Source organism: Lagopus leucura, unplaced genomic scaffold, assembly GCF_019238085.1.
Source record: "Lagopus leucura isolate 7727_CA_CO unplaced genomic scaffold, USGS_WTPT01 Super-Scaffold_73, whole genome shotgun sequence".
Classification (NCBI taxonomy): Eukaryota; Metazoa; Chordata; class Aves; order Galliformes; family Phasianidae; genus Lagopus; species Lagopus leucura.
Genome location: NW_024962252.1, coordinates 26,727,080 through 26,750,258, shown reverse-complemented (window position 1 = coordinate 26,750,258; position 23,179 = coordinate 26,727,080). Strand labels below are relative to the sequence as shown.

The 23,179-nt window shown below is 38.0% G+C and overlaps 1 protein-coding gene across 5 annotated transcripts in view; it reads left to right on the top strand.

The window, feature by feature from the left end:
- CEP162 (centrosomal protein 162) overlaps window positions 1-18,584 on the top strand; it is a 43,004-nt gene extending 24,420 nt beyond the window's left edge. For all 5 annotated transcript variants that reach the window (XM_042893090.1, XM_042893084.1, XM_042893077.1 and 2 more), the window contains 14 exons: window positions 1,189-1,322; window positions 2,100-2,327; window positions 2,752-2,889; window positions 3,722-3,834; window positions 4,652-4,757; window positions 5,875-6,001; window positions 6,922-7,085; window positions 7,632-7,739; window positions 8,839-9,063; window positions 10,370-11,040; window positions 11,825-11,966; window positions 12,660-12,758; window positions 15,806-15,940; window positions 17,898-18,584. In XM_042893090.1, coding sequence (XP_042749024.1) covers window positions 1,189-1,322; window positions 2,100-2,327; window positions 2,752-2,889; window positions 3,722-3,834; window positions 4,652-4,757; window positions 5,875-6,001; window positions 6,922-7,085; window positions 7,632-7,739; window positions 8,839-9,063; window positions 10,370-11,040; window positions 11,825-11,966; window positions 12,660-12,758; window positions 15,806-15,940; window positions 17,898-18,098 — 2,591 coding nt within the window. In that variant the 3' untranslated portion in view covers window positions 18,099-18,584. The remainder of the gene's footprint in view (window positions 1-1,188; window positions 1,323-2,099; window positions 2,328-2,751; window positions 2,890-3,721; window positions 3,835-4,651; window positions 4,758-5,874; window positions 6,002-6,921; window positions 7,086-7,631; window positions 7,740-8,838; window positions 9,064-10,369; window positions 11,041-11,824; window positions 11,967-12,659; window positions 12,759-15,805; window positions 15,941-17,897) is intronic.
- Window positions 18,585-23,179: the final 4,595 nt, after the last annotated feature.

The following is a 23,179-nucleotide window of genomic DNA, read 5'->3' as shown; positions in this document are numbered from 1 at the left end:
CAAGCTGACCATCTTTCACCAAGTCATATTTCCAGTCTGTGAGGCATGGGAAAATAACTTTCCAGATGCCCAGGGTTTAGGACACTTCTGTCTTGTTATGCTTTTCAAAACCTTTCAGGTAGTGTTAGAAAAACCACTGTAGGATTATGTTGCCCATCTCAGGGAGATGCTTTAATGGCAGCCATCAAACCAAGGGACCCTTGTTCCTTAAAGCATTGCAATGGAGCTGGAGATGAGGCAGGTGTAAAGGGAGATGGAGGCGATGGAAGAGAGACGAGTCCTGAGATGAGGCCACTAAGCCTCACTCAGACACGCTCTTCTCTCTGTATCCATACTATGATCCAAGGCAATTTTTGGTACATTCAGAAGTTACTCACAATAGGAGGCCACAGAGGCTAGGAAGAGAATGGCTTTGAAGCACAGAGTTCCCTAACTGTCAGTGCTAAGGAAGCACCTATATGAGGTGTAAGCATTGTAAAAGTTATTTCATCTTGAAAATGATCACTGCTTGTTTCTGTGAATGACATCCTGATGAAGGAGCTTTTAGATTAAACTGTTACAGGCAGAAATAAAATGATAATTCCAGCTAATGTCTATTTTTCAGAAGAAAAATCTTATTTCATGAAGGATTTATTATCCAGCTACTTATCTCAGTTGTTCTCTTGATTTTTGTTTCATTATGTTTGCATTTTTCGTGGTAGGTTTTTTTCAATAAAATAGGAGGATCAGCATGATAGAAAGGTGCTAAAAGGGAAGGGAAAAGCTGTATCAAAAGATTCAAGTTTCACGGGGAAAGCTCCGCTAGGGAGCAATCTCCTGAAAAAAGATCCTTCCCTAGTGGCAGTCAGCCCTTAAATGAGGTTTAAGAGAGGTGGAGCCAGGCTCCACAACTTTGGGTGGCACAGCTGAATTGCCTTCACCTGTGCTCCCAGGGCCGACCTGGTCCTTTCCCCAGGTCAGTGTTTCAGGCTATGACACATACACATGTGTAAAGAACTGATGATCACTTCATATTCTTTGTCTGATTACACTGAAGTTTCTATATTTAACCTGACATACAAGTCGTAAAACACTTAAATTGCATGCTTATTGGAGAATCATGTGAATAGACTTTTATTAAGGACGTTGAATTCTAAACTTAAATTCTAAACTTAATCTTGTTATATTTTACTTTCTGCCTAAATGAAGAAGCCTTATTTACTACAAGGACAATAAGATCTGCAACAAATGAACTTAAAGAGGATATTAACAGAGCTGTGTCTGACCAATCAGTTCATAATCTTGGACACCAAGTTGTGGATTCTTGCAGACATCATCATCATGTAAGTAGTAATTAGTGATGTTCCCAATTATAGTACATATGAGTTGGTTTACACACCTGTCAAGACTTTTAGTAATATTAACAGGATTGACCAGTGCTGAAATACTTAATAAAGGCTTATTCAGTCAAATACTTATTTTTGCTTTTAGAATCTGTAAGTTTGAGACTGGATTTTAATTGTTTGGATAGTTCTACTGCCTTGGTAGTTCTGTGTACTTTTAATGCTTATAGATTTCTAAAACAAAATTTTGCTGTACAAACGGACATACTTCTAAGTAAAATTCTTATTAAAAATTACTCTGTTAAGGACCTGAAATGGTACTTCTATTTGTTTTTCTACCTGGGTTGCACTGATGATTTAATAGAATATTTTCACTTCTCCAGGATGGCTGAATTTGCAGTGCCATGATGGATTTGCTTTCTTCCATATTAATTGTATAAAAATGTATCACTGAGTGCTTAAGTTGTTACTGCTTTTTGAGAAAATGGATGAGTAACTCCAGTGGCTGTACAATAGCCCTCATATCAGAAGTGTTTGTTTCTGGTTTCTTTTGTTTTCCTCACATATCTATGAAATTTTCACACATATCTAAGAAATTGGAAAGTATCTCATTAAAGGAAAAATATGTAGGATTTTTTGCTATTAGAATGATGGGATTTTTCTCTTCAGGTGCATTATATGGTTTCTAAGAGCCAGACAAGCCGGTGAAGTAAAACTGATGAATTTTCTGTAAATAGTCAACTTGGTGTAATGGTTCTCTGAATTTCTCTTTGCTAGGATTTACCAGTTTCTCCTGTCAAAAGTTGTGAGAGGGAACTACGTTTGCTAAGACGAGCACAAATTGCTGAGGAGGACCTGAATAGTGCACGTGATTTGATTCAACAGCTAACCAGCACAGTTTCAGAAAAGGAGAAAGAAATGGAGACAAAGATGGTAGAACTGAAAACACACTATGAAAAAGAGCTGTCTCAGCTGGGTCAAGAAAACTATGTTCTTCAGAGCAAGGTACTTTATCATTTTGTGTCCCATTAGTATAGAACGTGAGAAGGGTTGCCTCTGAAAATTAAATGCATCTTACTTCACGTGAGTTGCTAATAAGAAGAAAACCCACACATAGAAACTAATAGTGTATTTACATTTATTTTTACAAATATTTACCCCCTGCTACATTTACTATGATTAGGATGTAAAGTTTTTTACATTATCCTGAGTTCACTTATTCTTTAACATTATAAGAGTCCTTCAGCAGGTTTTCATGTGTTTATATGTTTGTATTTAAAAGTTTAATGTGCTCTTATAGCTGTTTTAAAAAACCGAAACAAAAGGAATAAGAGAGTAATGGATACCACTTGTTGAAAAGTGGGAAAGCACTTTATGTTGGGATACTGTTTGTTAAGTATGTGTCATATTGTCTATTTCTTTCTGAAAGTTGAGAAGTGTGGAAGAGCTGTCTAAGGAGAAGAGATGGATCCATCATACAGCAACAGTTCCTGTCTCTGAAGAAAAACTGTCACAAATACGAAAAGAAATGGAAGATCAGGAGGTCATTATTCAAGGTTATCAACAGGTATACCACACAGCATATTCTAGCTGTGTTCCAGCCTATCTCAGAAAAAAAGCTGTCAAGCAGTTACTTCTATTCTATTGAAAATAGCTGTCTTGTTATCTAGAACACAGATGAAATGTAGGTGTGATAGGTCCAGATATGTTGTGCAGTTTAAAAGCGTTTTGCACGTGTTTAGTTTGAGCTCAACTTTTTGCCCAAAATATAGTACAAAATGTGTGGTTTTAAGTATTATTGGAAGCCCAGAGGGTTCTATTTTAAGATGTGCATTTTTTTCATAGATTTGGAGCAGCTGATTGCAAGGAAATCTTGTTAGCATGCCTGATTTATAAACTTAGTCAAATGCAGAAATAGATGATGCAAACTTAATGATCCTTTTGAATACTTACAACTATAAATAAAAATAAAATATGTGAGTTTAACCATTTTCCAGGTGCTGTTCAGCATTTCTTAGTATGGTTTGCATGCAGTGGCTTGTTGGTGTGGCTGTAAACATCACAAAGCAGTGACCATCTGTGCTCCCAGATCAGACATGGGAAGATTGAGCTTTGATCTGTCAGCACTCATCCACTGTATGCTTTGAGAATACAGCTGGGATAACTTCATGAAGGAGCTGACCCAGGAGGAGTAATTATTCAGAGGAAGCAGGCACTTGGACAAAGTTTTAGAGGTCACAGTAAAATACTTTAGTGTAAAGATACCCATTTTGGAAATTTTGATAGTAAAACATTTGGTGTTTCAGAAGGCAGACTGCAATTCATAGATTGAACTGGGTAAAACAGTGGTTATGAAATTTTTTTGTCTATGGATGTTAACTTTGTCTATCTCATTTTAGGAAAATGAGAGATTATACAAACAGATGAAAGAGCTGCAAATCCAAAACAAAAAAAATGAGGAACAAATGTATAAGGAGAATCAGTGTTTAATGTCTGAGTTAATAACCCTAAGGTAGGCCTAATTAAACATCTGATGTAGATTTTTTTCAGCTACTGTTATTATTTTTGTTTATGAAGAGAATCAGTGAAGAGTCTGTTGGATGCATGTTTTGTGATTCTTGGTTTTGGTGGGTTTTTGGTGTTTTTTTGGTAGTAGTTTGACTTTGATTATGGACACTTGAATTCTTTGTCTTCCTGCTGATCTTGGAAAGCTATGAGAACGTGAGAGCCTTCCATATGAGAAATATTCCAGTGTTAGAATTCAAATACTTTTTCTCATATCAGAATGTTTCATGCATATACTACTCTTGCTCTGCTTTTGTCTCTGCTCAGATGTCAAAATGTTTGGTTGCTATTGAAACATTGATAATAGATGAGGAATCACAGGAGATCTTGATAATGTTGAAGCCATTAGATTCACTGCTCTATAGATCCTGTTAGATTTGTGTCCAGTGTTAATAATAAGTGGAAAAAAATTAGCAACTGTGTGCATTTCTGGTGTCTTTGCTAAGGAAACATGAATTCCATTGGTGCAGAGAAGGTTTTCTTTCCTTCTTTCATGTAGTTCCAACAAAAAAGTGTGTGCAAGGTGACCAGGTTCCAACTTACAGCTGTGTTTTTTTTTTGTTTTTTGTTTTTCTTTTCCTGTTTTTTATAGAGATGTGTGGTGTGGTTGCTTCTTGCTTTGGTTTGAACCTCCACAAATTAATTTTATAGTATCATCTTGAGCCTACTGTGCTTGTTTTTTAATATGCCATTGTCACCCCCTTGCATGACACAAGTCACCATATTGCATGACTTTTTCCTCTTTTTTTTATTTTTTATTTTAGAGAAAAGATAGAAAGGACTACTATCCAGTCACAGATTGTGCAGGAATCTGAACTAACCAGAAATCAAAGTTTCACAGAGTTGATTTCAGAGCTTCGAGCAGCACGGGTAGGTGTATGCCAAAACTGTATTTCAAATGTTCAGATTTAGAAACAAAAACAAAACCAAACCAAAACAAAAAAAAAAACAAGAAACCCACATCTAACCTCCATATTGTAGGAATAAATGAAAATAGTTGAACATGCTGCTCTTTTAAAGTGCTAATTAGTTACTGCATTGGGTTTTGGTTTATTTTTGTGGTGGTATTTTTTTTGTTGTTGTTTTGATTTGTTTTTTAACTGATTAAGTAGATGGTACAGGGAGCATCAGGACCAGTGGCGTTGCTCCTGGTCTGATACAGCTGACTTTGAGCTCTTAAGACTCCAGGAGCTGCCTTAGTTTTAACCTCATACGTGGTGCTGCTACACTTCCCTATCCTTAGGTCCAGCCTGGACAACTTTAACACCAGTGTCTTTACTCATAACACAGAAACACAAGCAGTGCAGATGGCTTTCTCCAATTCAGCAGGTCAGGAGAGGGTTTGCTGGCAGTAACACACATGCATGCACACATGTGAATCCCACTAGGAGTTAGCCCTGGGACTAACCTTGGATATAGACCCAAAAATGGCTGGGCCCAGAATCTGATGCACATACTCCCTTACCCTCAGTTGCTGCTCCCCATAACTGAGGGCCTCAGTCTCCAGAGAGTGGCTTTTCTGGACACTTTTTGACCTATTCGCCAGCTACTCAGTCTTGAAGTTTGCTAGTGATCACACATATTCAAACTGAACAGAGAGTGCACACAGAAAATATGAAGAAAGAAAATAAATGTAGTAAGATGAGCTGTTGTCAGTACATGTCAGCTATACATCCATCCATTTAAGCTGCAATCTATAGACTTCAAAATAAGTAAAGCCATCTACTTTATTGTGCCTCCAAAAAAGCACTGTAATATTATCTCCTTCTGCAACAGTTATTAAAAACAAAACTTCCTAAAGATATGCCTTTATTTTATAGTGTTTAACTTAACTTCTGCTGTAGCAAGGCTTGAGAATAATGCCAAAACTAGTATGTGTTCAATACAAACATAATTTAATCATTCAACGGTGAAAAAACATGATCAGCATTTTGTGTGTGTGTGTGTGTGTGTGTTTTCTCATATTATTGTTTCCTGTAAAACTCAGAAAGAAGAAACTAAATTACGAGAAGAGGTAAAACAACTTAAACAAGATAAACAAGCTCTTGAGTTAGACCTGGGGCAAGCAAAGAAAGAGAGAGATCTAGCAAAAGTCCAGATTACATCCACATCAAGTAAAACACCTTTATTTTCTTGAATACTTGTGCCTGTTCTTTACTTCACTAGAAAAATAGGTGACTAAAACTTGCTTCTTTATATAGTATGAGTTAGTGAAATGTATTTAATGTATCTATTTGGAGGTTGAATCTAGGTGATAGTCGTGGTCCCTTTCAACCCAGGCCATTCTGTGATCTAGGCCTTTTCCAAATATTGTTTAAAGGTCTAATAAAAACATACAGTGAAGGAGAGGCCACTGTATCTTTGGCACTCTACTTTTCTTGTATCCAGCCAAACTCTTTATTGCTTATTAAGCTTGATTGCTTGCCCATCTCTCAGAGGGCAAAACGATTCCCTTTCTATGCCATCTCTGTTCCTAAGGAAAGATTTACTGTGTTGCCTCTTACTCTGCCATTTAGATGTGCTCTTTAAACTTTGCTCTATTTTTACTCCTAATTTATACCTTGTGAATTTTTCTATTTGTAAACTTTTTCCAGATTGCCATCAGGAGGCCCAGAAATTGGACCTTTTTCACTTCCCATATCAAGCATCACACTTGTTACAAGCTGTAAGAGCTCTTCTCAGAATGCTTGATGGCTAAGTGGGAGGAGTACAGTTAATGCATATCAAAGTATATATTCTGTATTCTGTCATCCATGTTAGCTGAAAATTTACTACAACTGCATTCAAGAATAGATCTCACAGGGATTCTGTTTTAAATGCTTTCTGTGGTAAACTGTAAACTATTGACTATTACTGTATATGAGAGAATTATTATTCTCTGATTTTGTTTTCTTTAGTAGTGTTGCATTTAGAATCCTGATTTTGCTCTTGTATGAAATGTGCTGAAAATAGTATTCACTATCCAACACATTCAAATATATTGAATTATGTATTACGTTTTCAACACATAATTGTAAGAGTTTTATTCTTGTAGGTGAGAAGTCTTATGAATTTAAAGTTATGGAAGAATCATACAAGCAGGAAATTCTTCATCTAAAAAGGCGGCTTCATTGGTATGCAGAAAATCAAGATCTTCTAGATAAAGATGCAGCCCGTCTTAAAGATGCAAGAGAAGAAATTGAAAAACTGAAACAAGAGGTGATAATATTTAGCATAACTTAAGGTGCTGGCACCTAATGATTTCTACTGATGAGTACAATGTAATTTTGTTCTCCATAGTACTCGTGCCTTTTTTAAGAAAAACCATAACCTTTAAACCAAATGTGGGTGTCTTTATATTCAAAACAGATATAACTGTATATGCAGTCAGAATTGCAAATGTAAAATGCTTAAACCTCTTCTGCTTGCGTTGGACTTACTGATTGTTCTTCTGGAAACAAAAATAATGTACTTCAAAATTTAGTTTTGTAGAAATAGTAGAATCACAGAATCATAGAATGGCCTGGGTTGAAAAGGACCTCAAAGATCATCTAGTTTCAACCCCCCTACTATGTGCAGGGCTGCCAACCACCAGACCAGAGCCACATCCAGCCTGGAGAGCCACATTGGGCCTGGGGCCGGGTATTACCAGTTACTAAGTTGTTAAATACTTCTGTTACTGTGTTCATTTGAAATATTTACCTCTGTACTACTGCAAAACATCACTGAATGTGTATAATTCATTTTTTCTTATAAATTGGATAGGTCGAGAAGCTCAGAGCTGAAGCTGGAGATCGTCAGTGTGTGCAACAGAAGAAGCGTTTGAGAGACAGAGCGGCAGATGCTAGAAGAATTCAGGACCTTGAACGACAAGTATGTAATAATATAACTGATTTAATTAACTTCATTTCAGATAAGGTCACTTACTCTTTAGTGCTTTTATAAGGATAAAGCTCTGATTGAAGCCCTACAAGAGAGGAAACTTTGTATTATGTAATACTCAACAGAAACAGCTATAGTTGCTCATTTACGAAGGGATCTCTTGCTGCTGTGTTCTAATAAGCTATTATACCCTTACAAGATCTTTTAATGTTAAAGTACTGTTCAGTTTCTAGGGAAGGAGCAAAAGGGCAAAAGCACGTGCAAGCTTTCTGTTTATCTTCTGGGATTCCCATTGTCTCTGTTCAGTACATTCTTAACATTCTGACCAGTATCAGCCATGTTGTTGCAAAAGTAGGAGTTGAAATTCCTACAAGAGCCATAATAACTGGCAGAGCAGAGATCTTAAAACCCATGTTTCTACTGAGGAAAATGTCAGGAGGAACTGTGCCTTCCTGAATTTTTATAGATAACAGCTATGCTTGGGAAGAGGCTGGGATGCAGAACAAATAGAAAAGAGTCTCTGCAGCATTCTAATGGATAGAGTGCAGAAAGCAGTTTTAGCTGTAGATTAAAAAGGGGCATTTATCAGTCTAGCACACAAGGTGTTAGTTTGTTTTGGAGTCTGCAATGAAATAATGATGGGGGAAAGAAAAAAAAGACATTTAATCTGTTGCTGGGAGAATAATTTCCGGTAATTTCTCTGAAGCAGCTGGAAAAGTAGAGTGGAATGTGGAAGTGTGAATGTTAAGTCTATAAGAAAACCAAATATTTTAACAGCATTGAAAGCCTTACGCAGCTTAAATGCTTAGAAAGTAAATAAAAGATGTTTGAGTCTAAAGACCAGAGCAGTATTCTTGTGATGATGTATAAGGAGTCAGTCAGCAAGTGATGATGAGTCTTAATCGCCTGTAAGCAATAACATAAACTGTAAAAAATCATTGTAACAAAAATTCTCAGATAATTGCATCTTGACATGTTATTCTTCACCAAACTTAATGGATTGCATTTGTTAATGCTCTGTCACTTGTTTCAGTTCACTTTTTGTTAGAACTTTCTTCTTTTTGACTTCTGCCAATTTTCTTTTTAATAGATCAAAGAAATGGAAGGCATTCTAAGAAGGCGCTATCCAAATTCGTTGCCTGCTTTGATTTATGCTGCTGCTACTGCTGAGAAAACTGATGAACTTTCAGCTAAAACAAACACAATTGATTTTTTGGAAAGAAGAATAAAAAAATTAGAAACAGAACTTGAGGGTAAAGATGATGAAGCTAAAACAAGTCTCCGTGCCATGGAACAGCAGTTTCAAAAGATTAAGGTAAAAGCTGGAGGCTTGTTGTAGTCTGCACTGCGATTAATGGTTGTAAGGTGGCTGGTCTCTACCAAAGACCAGTGGTGAAAACAGAAATCAAAGACTATGCTGAAGGAAAAAGCATTTGAAGAATTTATAACCAGAATTTCAGTGGTTTTGGAGCATAGGGTATAAAGAGCATTTAAAATTGTGCAACCAAGTATTAGAACTGGGAGGAGAAGTTCCTGGACCTAGCTGTACTTGCTGTACACACAGTAGTGTGGTTTCCTGCCAGCTAAACATTTTACCCATACAACAATATGATAGCAACTCTTTAAGAATTGCTTTAGGAAGCTCCAAAATCTGGCATTTCTCTTCATGGCAAGGTGAAGTGCATGTGTTCTTAATGAGCAGGAAAGTACAGCACTGATGATCAGTTGTTCCTCCTCTTCTTCATGTGAATCATAGGATAATAAAGGCTGGAAAAGACAGTGCACTGAGATCGCCTAGTCCAACCATTGACCCATCACCACCATGCCCACTAAACCATGTCCTTATGTGCCACATCTATGTGTTTTTAGAATTCTTCCAAGGATAGTGATTCCACCACCTCCATGGACAGTCTGTTCCAATGCCTCATCACTCTGAGGATAAATTTTTCCTAATATCCAATATCCAACCTGAGTAACATGCTGTGTTTTCCTTAGAGGCAATCGAGGCTAAGAATTAGATTTTTCTCAGCTTATTTCAGAGGAAAATTCCATATCTCTGAATTGATACTTACGTAATTTAAATAAATACATGAAAGTAGAATTCTGTCCTGTTAGAATTGAAGATAATTTTAAAAACGTGAAGTGCAGTTTTGAGAAATAAGACAATGTTTGTAAACATGGCAAATGTAATGGCAGTTTAACAGAAATGAAGGTTTGCTGTACGAAAATAAAATGCTAATTTGCCTGTCTGAGTCAGTATCATCTGAACAAAATTATCTAAAAATGAAATAGTTTCTTGTCAATTTAATTTTCTTTTCCATAGCAACTGTATTTGTTTTGGGTAGAGGATAAATTCATAGTAAATGTTTTGAGTAATTCTGTTCTGCAGCAGACTTAGGTTTGCTTTGCATATATATGTGTGGGGTTTTTTTTTTAACTCATTAAACTTCAGTAATTTCTGTACTGGATGAGTAGTGTTATTAGTAATACTTATTTGTATCCTTATAAAGTCTTGCTTCAAACTTGGAGCAAACATAAAAAACAATAAAAGAGGCTGTAATGTGTTAAGGAAACTGCTTTTTTTTTTCTCACCCCCTCCCCTTTCCCCATCCCTTCTCCAGATGCAGTATGAGCAAAGACTTGTAGAGCTTGAGCAACTACTTGCTTACAAGTGGAAGAGTGGATCACCAAAACTGAACAGTGATAAAGCCAATTCTGTTGAACTTGAACTGCAGCTTCAGAATCTGAAGAAGACCCATCAGATTACTGTTGAAAACCTCCAGACAGAAATTGAAAACCTCAAGAGTCAAAATTCCCAACTAAAACTCAGAAGTAAGAAGGACAATAAAGACTTACAGTCAACAGATTGGCAAACGAAACAAGGTAACACAAAAGAGAAACTGCTGAAACTAAACCAAGAGCTGATCACAAAAAATAGAGAAATACAAGACCTTACAAAAACTGTAGAGAAACTTCAAAAAGAAAGGATGGCAATGTTGTCCGATAATAATTTAAGAAATAAAACTGATAATAAGGAAAACTGCCAAGAGATCTTGAAAAAGAATATCGCAGCAACAGAGAACAGGAATTCCATCAACAGCGAACCCTCTATAGGCATTTTTAACAATGACAAAATATACCAGCCACACACCTTTTCTGATTCTAATGTCTTGGAAGTTCTGCAAGAAAACGCACGGTTGAAGGAGGAGCTAGAAAAATTGTCTCTAGAAATGAACCAGCAGAGGGTGAAGTCTCAGGCAACACTGGCTTATTCTGAAAATAATTTAAGAAGGTAAATGCTCAACGTGTTCATTTAAAAAACTTGCTAGTTTAGCTGATGGCTGATGAGTCATTACGATCATGCATGTGTGAAGCTACCTTAGACCTGAGCAATCCTCTCTGTAAATGTCATTTTTTCTCTTTTGATTTTTCAGAATGGTGTACAGTCACAGTTTTTCATACAGGGAAACCCGTATTAATCCTTTTTATCGGTGCTACAAATTGTCATGGCTCTCAGTAATAAGATTTTGGTATAAATCATTGAATCCTAAATGCTTTGTTTAGTATTCATATTTGGTGCACGTACTGTCCTTCAAACTGGGACATGCTTTCAGTGGAAGTTACTTGACCAACAGTAGAAACTTTACCCTTCACATAGTTTCCATTGGCTCCCTTTCATATTCGTGGTGGAGGTGATAGGCACATTTAGATTACGATCCATTTTATTCTAAAGTAAATACCTCAAATAGCACAGCTTAACCACGATTTAAAAGCATCTACTTTCTCTCCCTTGATTTTCATAAGAGGACCCTATAAAGATGACTGGTTGAGTTTTCAACATTTTCGCTGCCTCTAGTAAAATGAAACACATATCCAACAATGTAGGCTTCCCTCCCTGTGATCCCTCCAGGGCAGCAAAAGTAATGGTGGTGGTATCTCTTGCAAATGTTTATGAAATTTCTAATGCATGCTTACCCTAACATTTCTTCATATTTTATATGTTCAAGTGAGAAAATTCACCTCATTTTTTGAAGAAATATCTGTAGTTGTTCTATGCATCTAATTTTGTTCTCCAGGATACAGGAAGACACATCAGAATATGTTGCAGCTCTGAAAGCTTCCCATCAAAGAGAAGTAGAGAAGATTCTTTCTCAGTACACAAAAGAGCATTCTGCTTCCAAAGTAGCTGAACTAAATGGCAGAATTTCAACACAAGAGGTAAGACATTGTAGATATATTAATTACACGAAGATATCTGTTAAAATTGTTTCTTTCACTGTAACTTCTATTTTCTTTTCAAGTAGGATGTATTGTTTCAAAAATAGACTTGTATCACAGTACTCACAGAATCTCCCACTGTGGCTGATATTCCACCATCACTGCTGCCATTGTTGTTGTTTACATTCACATCCCCAATGAGTCCCTTCTTGTTTGTGAGTTTGAGACCCAGTAGAAAATCTCTTCTAATCAGTTCCTCTCTTGCCTGGATGAGGAAGTCATCGTCAGTGCTCTCCAGGCAGATTCTGGATGATCCAGATGCTGCCTGGCAAATACTGGGGTGACTGAAGCTGTCCATGAGGATCTGAGCCTGCAGTTACCTTGTGGCAATAAAATCTGGGAGAAAGTGCACACGTGAATGAAGATAGGAAGTGCTAACAGATTCAGATTATCTTCAAATGCCTGTTTGTGTTTTCAACTGAGGAGAGTAAATTGAAGAGTGAGACTTGTTTACATGTGTTATAAAAGAACAGATGTGTTGTTTAACAACTGAGGTCACCTGAAAGTATTGTTAATATATGTATCACCTGTAACTGCAGTACTGATTATATTTCTGGCATGTTTTTCCTGTGTAGGTTTTCATATGTTGTCACAAGAATATGCCAATGACAAATATTTTAAATCTTCTTACAGATTTTAATAAAACATCTGCAAGAACAAATCAGCGAACACCAGAGACATCAGGAAGCCCTCCTAGTTTCACAAATGCGAGAGGAGTTCCTGCAAAAAGAGGTATGTTTAAATTTGGATTTAGAATACCTGATACTGATGATCATTTTTGTTCTGACTTTCATTCTTGTAATGAAAATGCCTCAAATTGTATATAGTTAAATAAACCTTAGTAGCAGTATCTTTATCAGTATATCCTGCATCAAATTAGCATCTGAAAATGCATGTTTCTAATATAAACAAGAAAACAACACAGAGTACAGAAGGTGGAACTTCAATCTCTCCCTTTTAAAATTAGTTAGAAATACCAATATCTTCATAAAAATTGATGACTAAGGAGAAGTATGGCCATAGGTGGATGGTTTGACTGGATGATCTTGGAGGTCTTTTCCAGCCTTGGTGATTCTATGATTCTAAGTTAGGCCAAGCATTTGTAACCTCTTCTTTGGAAGTTGTGGTGGGTAGCAAATAGAACACAGGACTTTCTCTTCTTCAAGAGGATATTTTATTGCTGAATTCAAAATGTTTGGCCAGATAAAGGCTTCTTATTTTCATCCTTTATTCCCACAAATTGACTTAGCCTGTTATCTACTGGATCTCTGTATGTTGATACGTGAGAAATTTGAGGTCTTTCATGAGAAGTTTAGTTGTAACCGTTCTTCTGGAATTGACTTTCTATGTTTTTTGAGAGGTATTCAGTTTTTTCCTAATCTTCTGCTACTTCTATTACTATCGTATAATGTATAAAAATCACACTTGTTTGTGGTTTCATTTGGAGATTAACAAATTTCAGATGGTAAAATTCCAGTTTGTGTTCAGCTCAACTTTTTTTTTTGTCTTATTGGCTACGTTTGTCTGGTTCTGGAGGTACTGAAAAAATGACTTCTCTCACCTCTTCTTCAGGAGGATGATACAGACACCTTGAGCACCGTGCCCAAGGTTAATTTCCCTCTCTTTTCCTTTGTTTAATGGATGAACACTGCTAATTTTCACTTCATTTTGACAATGCAGCAGTCAACCTGCAATAGTTGCAGAAAAGGAAAATTCTTTTCAATACAGGACTGAGAAAACTTCACGTGTTCCATCTAATTTAGAAGAAAGGAAAGAAATTCCAGTATGTTTTTAGTACATTCTTGATATCATTAATCTTTATCTCAAAGAACTCATTCAGTATTGATCTTAGTCATGCAAAATTCCACTTCTTTTGTGAAGCCTTTATAGAAAAGTGAGGGTTTGTGAAGATCTTTCATCAAACAAACTCTGTATTTGCAAAATAGAGCCAGACTTTGTGATTATATTATGAATGTTATGATAGATGTTTTCTTTTGCTACAGATCTTGTTTCATGCCAGTGATTTTAGTGTGCATATATAATGCTTCATCCCAGCAGGATGCAGTGGGAATACAATGAGGCAAATGTTATTCCATAGATTTGTTCTCTGCATGTTTAGAATTATTGATGGTACTGATCAAGAGAGGGTGATCATCATAGCTGAGCTGTGTTTTTCATGTTGAGTTTCAGGTGCTGACATTTAAGAAAATATAATAGAGTGCCTTTGCTATGAAAATCAGTGCATGATTATGCAGAAAGTAATGTCAAAGCAAAGTCTTGCTTTCGCCTTCTCACGACTGCTTTATTTATGCTGCTTTGAAAATGCATTTTAAGCATTAAATGGTTCAGTAAATTATGCTGGCAAATGAAAGCAACTAAAACTTCAAATGTAAGAAGTCATGATAGAAATGCCAGCAATTCTGCCTAATACACTTGAGATTCCTTTCTCTATGAGAGGAGAAACCCTCCCACTTCTGTTCTGAGTTTGCCACAAGACTGTTGCATGAATACTAATTGCAAAAATGCTGCTCAGGGATGTTTTCTATAACTGCATACTTCTGCTAACAGCCTGCACATAGGAGAATTCTGTGTTTAACAAATGTCTCCCTTGCTGGCAAAATGCATGGAGCCCATTTATTCTTGTGGGGCATTTTTCCCTCATCACATATCTCCCCCATGAATTCTGTGTTTAATGATGTGCTGGAAGTCACCCATCAGCTCTTTCCTTCACTAAAACAACTGAGAAGACAAGCAGCAGTGACTCATTTTCAGAGATCCCATGAAAATATTAAGACTTGTACTCCTCTGACAAATATGGGTGAAAATGGCCTGCAGGATCGAAGCTACTGGAAAAATGGACAGGCAAAAAAGGAGTAACACAGGCCTTGTTACTGCAGAAAATCAAGCTGAAAAGTGGAAATAATAGTAAGCCGTCGTGGAGTCGCTTCTGGGTAACAACAGCAGCATCTTCTCACAGTGCCTCCAGCTGCTTGGATTTGGCAGCAGAGAGCCAAGGACAGCATAATGCTTGATAGAGCTCAGATATTGGATAAAAGGAGCTGAGGTTTATGGTTAAAAAAAAAAACAAAGACAGCAAGGATTTCACTTCAGATTACTTGCATATAGTAAGAGTGTGACCAAAAAAAAACCCACAAAAAACATCTTAGGATATTGAATGAAGAAATACCAAGGTCCTTAAAATAGGAAAAGAATGAGAATAAGCCAATAGAGCTTTATAAGAAAACTTACTTGGATTTCTGGAGGCTTAGGAAATCAATTATAGGCCATTGCTGAGTTGATTTCACCCACCAGTTATTAGCCCAAAAGGTTGGCAGCACTGCGTGTTAGCAGTGTGTCTTTTCTTAATATATTCTGTAGAAATGAGCTTCACTGATGCATTTTGTATTTGATCTTCATCCAGAAAGTGTGAGAAGAGAGAGTGTAAGAGCATTGAATCATCACATTTTCTATGAATTTTTGAGTACGTTTAGAGTACAAAAATTGGCTGAATAAGCAGTTCTTGATGTATTATGCACAGGATAGGATTTATCAAAGAGGACCAGACTTTCCTATCTTCAGGCCTTTTTGTACAAATGAAAGATCCTAATCTAAGTCCTTGAGCCTTTTCTAAGCTTTTGAATAAAGGAGATTTCTCTTTGAAGTCTTCCCTTGTGCAGCTTTTGAATAAAGTGATTGAACAACACAAATGCACTTTGAAAGGCATCTGTCTTATACACTATTTAACACTGTGATAACAATTTTCATCAATTATCTCATAGGTTGCGAAATTGTTGGAAGAATTGAGAGAGGCCAAGGAAAGCCAGAGCCCTGAAATGAAACATTTCTTGTGCCTGGAAAAGAAGATCAAGCATATTGAGACCCGGCATGCAGTAAGAGAACAAGAACTTCTAAAGGTACCTCATGCCACATCTGCCTTTACTTCTCAAGTGCAATTTGTCACTTGAACTGTAGCTTTGTAAGATGAGCATGGATTCATTTACCCCACACTGGAGAGGAGTAAATACTTTTTGATACAGCTATGGTTTTCTCTTGGTCACTTCCTGGTTCCAGTTAACACCTGTGTAACTTCCTCACAACGTGATCTAAGAAGGCCCTGATTTAGCAGACAGTGGGTGTATGTGATTTCTAGAAGTCTCATTTTTCTATCTATCTGTGACTTCGTATTTCAGTTACGCCATGGATGCTTGCTATGGAAAATGTGATGGGTTTGTAATTTTACTTCTTGTTCTTAGAAGTTCCCTTCAGGAAAGTTGCATTAAAGGTAGAGAAACATCTTCCTGCAGTCTATCACATTTAATACCCAAAACAACAATAACCTTTGTCCTTTACAAACTGCACTTGATAGTTCTCTATTGGTTGTTAGACAGTTGGATCTTTTGACACAGCTTTTAGTATCTAATATTTGTATCACTTCAATGCGTAAAAGTTTTGCATTTTTTTAAGTTATGTGTTTTGTTTTTAAAACTTACTTTATTACATAGCCTCCATCTGTTTTCTGTGTGGGGAGCTTCTGTCCTGGTAGATTTTCTCAATGCTTTCATCACTTTGGTGTTTAATAGTTGTTCATCAGTGTTTTAGCTTTGGCTTTACCTAAATCCATGAAGTCAAGGAAGGGCAGCTGGACTGAAATTGAATTGTAGAATGCTTAGAAACTTGAGACCTTTAAAGGCCATCTAGTCCAATTCTCCTGCAGTGAACAGGGACACGTACAGCTAGATCAGGTTGCTCAGAGCCCTGTCCAGCCTGACCTTGAGTGTCTCCAGTGACAGGGCATCTACTGCCTCTCTGGGCAACCTGTTCCAGTGCCTCAGCACCCTCTCTGTAAGGGACTTTTTCCTTATACCCAGCCTAAATCTGCCCTCTTTAAGTTTGAAACCATTTCTCCTTGTGCTGTCACCATAGATCCTGCTAAAGCGTCTGTCCCTTTCTTTCCTGTAGCTCCCCTTTAGATATTGAAAGGCTGCTATCAGGTCACCTCGCAGCTTTCTCTTCTCCAGAGAGCAGCCCCAGCTCTCTCAGCCTGCTCTTGTAAGAGAGGCGTTCATCCCTTGGACTATGATCAAACCTGCTGCAGTTCTTAGTTTGTGAAGCTTGTTCTGCAGCCTTGTTGTGCATTCAGCTTTTGGTTTTGCACCCTTACTCATCTGCAGGAGGGCACTGAACAGTCCCCAAACTGAACAATAACAAACTGAGCAACATAAAGACTGCTGAACTAGGAAACTACCAGTGGCTTTTAAGTGATTGAGCTTCCCTTAAAAAGCTGTGACAGTTCCTAGTGGCTGGCAGATTCTGATTTCCTGTGACACTTTGTTTTGGACAATCTCGTAGGATTTTGCCATGGATTCATGTGAACCTGGTATCTGCAGCAGCCACAGGCCTTCATATGGGATATTTTCTGATAATTCCTACAAGTGGTGGCTTCTAAAAGCACATCAGTAGCAGGGAACATATAATTCAGCTTTTGTTTTTCTGTTGCAGCATTCTTTTAATTAGTACATTTAAATGACAATTCAGAAAGTCATTGTGATTTCAAAAGGCTTTATACTATGTGCTCAGCTTTGTCATATGTACTTAAACTTTTAATTGCTGCATTGGAGAGGACAAAAGTCAAATTCTCCTGAGGATCATTAGTCAATAATGGCTTCTCCTCTTCTGTCATCAGTGGAGATATTTGAAGGCATTTATTGCTACCACGACAATTTTTGTAATATTCAGAACAAATTGTTCCCATTTAGCATCAGCACTGGGCTTTGAGACTGAGCATCAAATATAATTAAGTGGATTATTTTTGCAGAGGGGCAGACCTGACTATGTGCCCAATCCCCACGCTGACTTGCTTGTCATTCGCAGGCAGCGCAGCTAACACAGCACATCACTGAGGGAAGGCAAAGCCGTGAAGCTGAGAGGTGGCGTAAGCTGGCACAGCGGAAGAATGAAGAGCTGGAGAGATTTCGAGTGGAATTGGATTCCATATTGGATGTTTTACGGGAACTGCAGAAACAGGGGGTTGTTATTCCAGCGCCTAATTGCAGTGGACTCGTTAACAGATAACTGTTGGAAGACGTGATTCGATATGAGTGGTTTCACAGGAGCAGGAGTTGAATGTTTCAGTTTATGGACAGGAAACGTTCTTGAAAACCATCAATGAAGTCCTTATAAATTGAATTACATTCTGATCTGAAATCTTACTTGTCCAAAAGTAGAGCATTAAGCTACACCCCAGCTAAATGTCTTATTTTGTTAGCGATATAATTCACACTTTCTTACATTTTAGGAACATTGAGGTTATTCTGTAAACTCAGTTACCATTCCAGGTGATGCAGTTGCCAGAAAAATTCCAAGTGGTGTTTTTCAGATCCTGTAGAACACGCCTGAACATTTTTAACTGCCATTTATGGTTTGTGTTACATCAGGTCCTGATTGAACAGCTTCAGTAATACGTTTGGTTGTATTTTTAGTGTATGCTGTTATCAATACTGTTCATGCAGGAGGGATGAGATCCTCTTTGTTCTGTTTGTTGGTGGGTAAGATTTTGAAGAATAAAATCAGTAAATTCTGACTTTGACGTCTCAGCACTGCAAGTCCTCAAAAATTACGTAGCACATGTACAGAGATTTTAGCTCAACCAATTATACTTATTTAGAGCACAGACAAACTAAAGGGCAGGATGCACTCCTGAGCTCCTATCCCATAATTCTGTGCTTTCTACACTGTATTTTATATCACTGGTTTTATTTTATGAAGCTAAGATTAAGTCAGAAGTGAAATTGTTCAGAGTTGTTTGTATTTATGTCTCACTTTGTTAGGGACCAGCAGTAAACCATGCATTTTGACTTGGAGATACATGTGCATGAGTGTGCAGAAAGCACAAATAATACCACTTACATCAGAGAGGCACAGGCAGTAATTAACAGTGCAAGATCTTTTTGACTGCACACATTCAAATTATGTATGTCTATATGCATGTGTGTATATATGTGTGTGTGTATATATATATATAAAAGGTGGTAAAGTATTAATATACTAATTCTGGATGTTTCTGGACATTTGCTAAAGATGCTGAAAATAATTATAGATGTTTTTTCCTCAGATGATGAAGTATTTGCCCAGGCTTGTCCATTGCTGAGGAACGACCAAACAACAGTGCACTATTAACTTAATCTGGGCTGAAAGCAGGGCATGGGGCGCACTGCTGTGCCTGGTCAAGTTATGGCAAATACTTTTATGCAGCTTGATACATTGGCTAAACACAGCCCTGTGAACAGTGAAAAATACACAGCCATGCTTACTATTCTGCTAAAGGGGTTTGAGAATAGTTCCAAGACTGCCAAAAAATTATCATTCTTTTGGTATCTTTGTGACTCCATTTCAATCAGCGTGAATGCACGACCTGCAGGTTTTCAAATGGAATGTATAAAGTTGCAAGCAGATATTCAACTCAAAACTCTGATCATATCTCTCTAGTAGACTTTTATAAGTCTTCTCTGCCCAGATAGAAATACCCCTCACTTCACAATCTGCCTTATTCGTGTCATTGCTGTTTGGCAGTTTGCATGTTTGTGAAGAACTGTTTCCAAGGATGAAGCATGGAAGGAGTAAAATTCCATCAAAAATCTCTGCAGAATGCCCTCAGAGCTCACTAAGAATTGAAACCACTCCCCATCAAACCAGGTATTGCATTAGTTTTACAAAAACAAAGTCAGATATCCCACTATTTTTATGGTTCTGTTGCTCTCTTGTTTTATGTTTTAATAAAAAAAAAAAAAAAAAAAAAATTAAACTGTTGTATTACTTACATATTCACTGTATTATATATTTTATGAGGGCTGCTCTGACTGTAATGCCTTCTGGTTTATTTTGTCTCCCATGAGGTTGTTGGTAGTGGTATGACAGTAGAGGTTGAACATTCTGGTACATGTTGTGGTTGTGTGACAGATGGCAAAGAGGAGCAGTCTGACAAGATGGCATCTGATATGGAAGTGCACATGGATGAAGCAAAGGTGTGTCACTGAATTCCTCCATGCAGAAAAAATGGCACTCGTTGACATTCGCCAGCACTTCCTGAGCATTGATGGGAGGCCAAATAGTAATGTGAGCACAGTGAGGTGGTGGGTGGTGACAGTGGGTCACTTCTGCTGGTGCTCTTGCTCATTGTTGGCAAAAATGCAGAACTAATGGTGGTGGCTGTGTTGAAAAAGAGCATTTTGTAGCTGAGAATTTGCTATTTCAACTGGTGTTACTGTGCACTTTGTATCTGTTGTGTTTTCTGTGGTAATAAATATTCAGGGTGGTCCTCTTCACTTAATGCAGTCCAAAAGACTGGACACTAATGTATTAGTCTACATTCATAAAACATGTACATAGTGTTGCATTTACATGAAATACCAGCTGTGTGTAAATACTCTGCATTTAAGGACAGAAGGACAGGTCACAGAGGGGGAGCCTCTGCCATTGGAAACACATCCTTCCACACTGCTTCCAAAAATGTCTGCAAAGTGTTACATGCAACCTTGCATACTGTTAGCTATATCCCTGTTGTGCAAAAGGCAGCAACCATCCACCTACTGCCAGTATTTCCTCACTAAACTCTGTCCCTTAGTGTGGAATATCCATTCAGCCAGTTGAGGTCAGCTGTCCTGATTTGGTCCCTTTCCCAGTTCCTTGTCCTCTCCTCCCTCACCCCCAGTTCGTTTGCGGGTACGACAGTACAAGATGCTGAAAAAACTGAAACAGCCTTGGCTCTGTACAGCACTAAGAGGCAACAACTAGAAACAGCAGCATGTTGTCACCATTGTTTTTCTGCTAAAACCAAAGCACAGCATCATACCAGACACTATGAAGAAAAACAGCTCTGTCCTAGGAGAATGTAACATCATTAAATTGTGACAAATCCTTCTTTCTGCATGATGACCCTCCTCAAAACTATTTCCTTTGCCTGATGCTGATTTTCTGGGAAAAGATGCTGATATTTTTTTTTAAACATACACAAGGTTGATTATTATACCAGTATCCTTCCCTATCAGATAAAATCTTGTCTATTAATTATTAAAAAAGGAAAACGAAACTAAGAATGATTTCAAAATTATTGGTTTAGATGACTGGAGAAGGTTTCTGTGTTTGCTCTTAATTGTTGCCCTGATGTAGAGGAAAAAGGCTGAATTGAGCTGTACTCACAAGAGCAAGTGCAAAGCTCAGGCTGTTCTGCTGCTTTTGAGTGTGAGGGCATTGCAAAGACAGAAGGGTGGCAAGATGAAAAAGTAGAGTAACAGAAGCAGGAACTGAATGTTTAATTACCCCTATATGGTTAACTCCTGTTAGAGAAGGACACCAGGAGTACAGTTTAGATATGTAGTAAGCTCAATTGGTGTTAGCCCTTGATCATTTGGTTAAATACCTTTCATCCAGGCATTGTGTCACATGGATAGTTTTCTCTCCAGAAGTAGCAATTCTGCACCTAAGATTTGAAGTTTTAAGGTGGGAGAAGAGGAGCTTCAGTTAGCCTACAGCAAAGAGCAAGTTTTGTTTTCGCTAGAGCGAAGCCTGTATGACTGATAAGTAGCTTTAAATGCTTTCAAAGTAAGCTTCATTTCTCAATAGCCAAAGAGATGGATAATCCCTTTTGCACCGGTTTTTCCCTACTTAAGCAGCATTTCTGTTTTCAAGCATGATAAAGGCAAACAGTATATCAAATGTCATTGAAAGCAGCTCAGTCATCCAGAAAAAGGCAATAAAAGGTGCATTTAGCAAGAACTCTATCACGTTTGAGCTTCGGTTCAGACAAAAGCTTTACCATTGGGCAACAGAGACACTTGAGCACCCTGAGGAGGAAGCAGGGCTGCATTCGGAAGGCGGTGGTTTGCCCTCAGGTGATGAAGTGAAGATGAATTTTACTGCTGAACCGCCTAGAGTTTCTCTGCAGAGGAGATGATAGAGTGCCCTAGTGTTAAGTTGATTTTGACAAAGTTGAATTTTCCTCCATGTACACAGACTACAATGAAAAGTTTTAGCTTCAGTCGAAACTTCGCTTCAAAATATTTGGGATCCAAAGAACCACACTCTTGGCAGACTTTCTAACTTCATTGGAGAACACTTACTTAAGAAGAGCTGTGTGGGGGAGATGGATAGCACAATTTGTGCCACGACGCCTTCTGAACACATGAAGTATCAGGGCTGTCTGTGCAGTGCCTAAGCAGTAGCTTGTTGCAGAAGCTAAAAAACATTGAGGAAAAGATAAGGAAAGGGACAAGAATTATACTGGGGAAAAAAAAATGGGAAGCTCACAGGCATAGCCTTTCTGCTCCTGGTTAAGTACTTACTGTAAATGGAAGCCTCTTCTGTACTGCAAGAGGCCACCCAGTTCCAACCCCTGCTATCAGCAGGACAGCCCCAAAGCAGTTCAGCTGCCCATGGCCCCATCCAACCTCACCTTGGGCACCTCCAGGGATGGGGCACCCACAGCTCTCTGGGCAGCTGTGCCAGCGCCTCACTGTCCTCTGAGTGAAAAACCTCCTGACAGCTAATCTAAAAGAATTTAATTCCTTTGAATGTCGCTAAGCAACCTGTCAGAAGGCCACTGCAACATTTTCACTGGCACAAAATGTGTCACATAAAAGGCAGATTACTTTCAGAAAAACCTAGTGAGACAAATGATCTTGACTCCTAGTTTGATGTGAACTGGGAGTTTCCTGCGAAGCACTGTTACTTCACATTCAGCAAACCTCTTCTGTGCTCAGTGTGCTTGCTCTAAAACCATTTGGCTGTTAGTTAACCAACTCTGCAAGCAAGCTGCCCAAAAATTTATGAATGGCTAAAGTTTAGAACCTTATTCCTTCTCTAAAAAAGGAACTTAAGGATTGAAATTATACCTATTTGTTTTATTTACAAACCCTTGCCTGGTAAAACAGCTGTGGTTGCAGTACCACTCAGCTGGCTAGAGAAGGATGGAACAAGTACAGTGAGGCTTTAAAGCTGGCCTCAAACTACCTCAGAGCCTCCCTGCAGTCCTTTGCTGGCTGGCCAGTCAAAAAAGGGAATTTCCCAGAGCTGAAAAGCAGATGAAGGCTCAGCTGATAAGCAAAGCACAACTTACATGGAAATAAGTGGTGGTGGTGGCACATTAACTCTATTGGCAA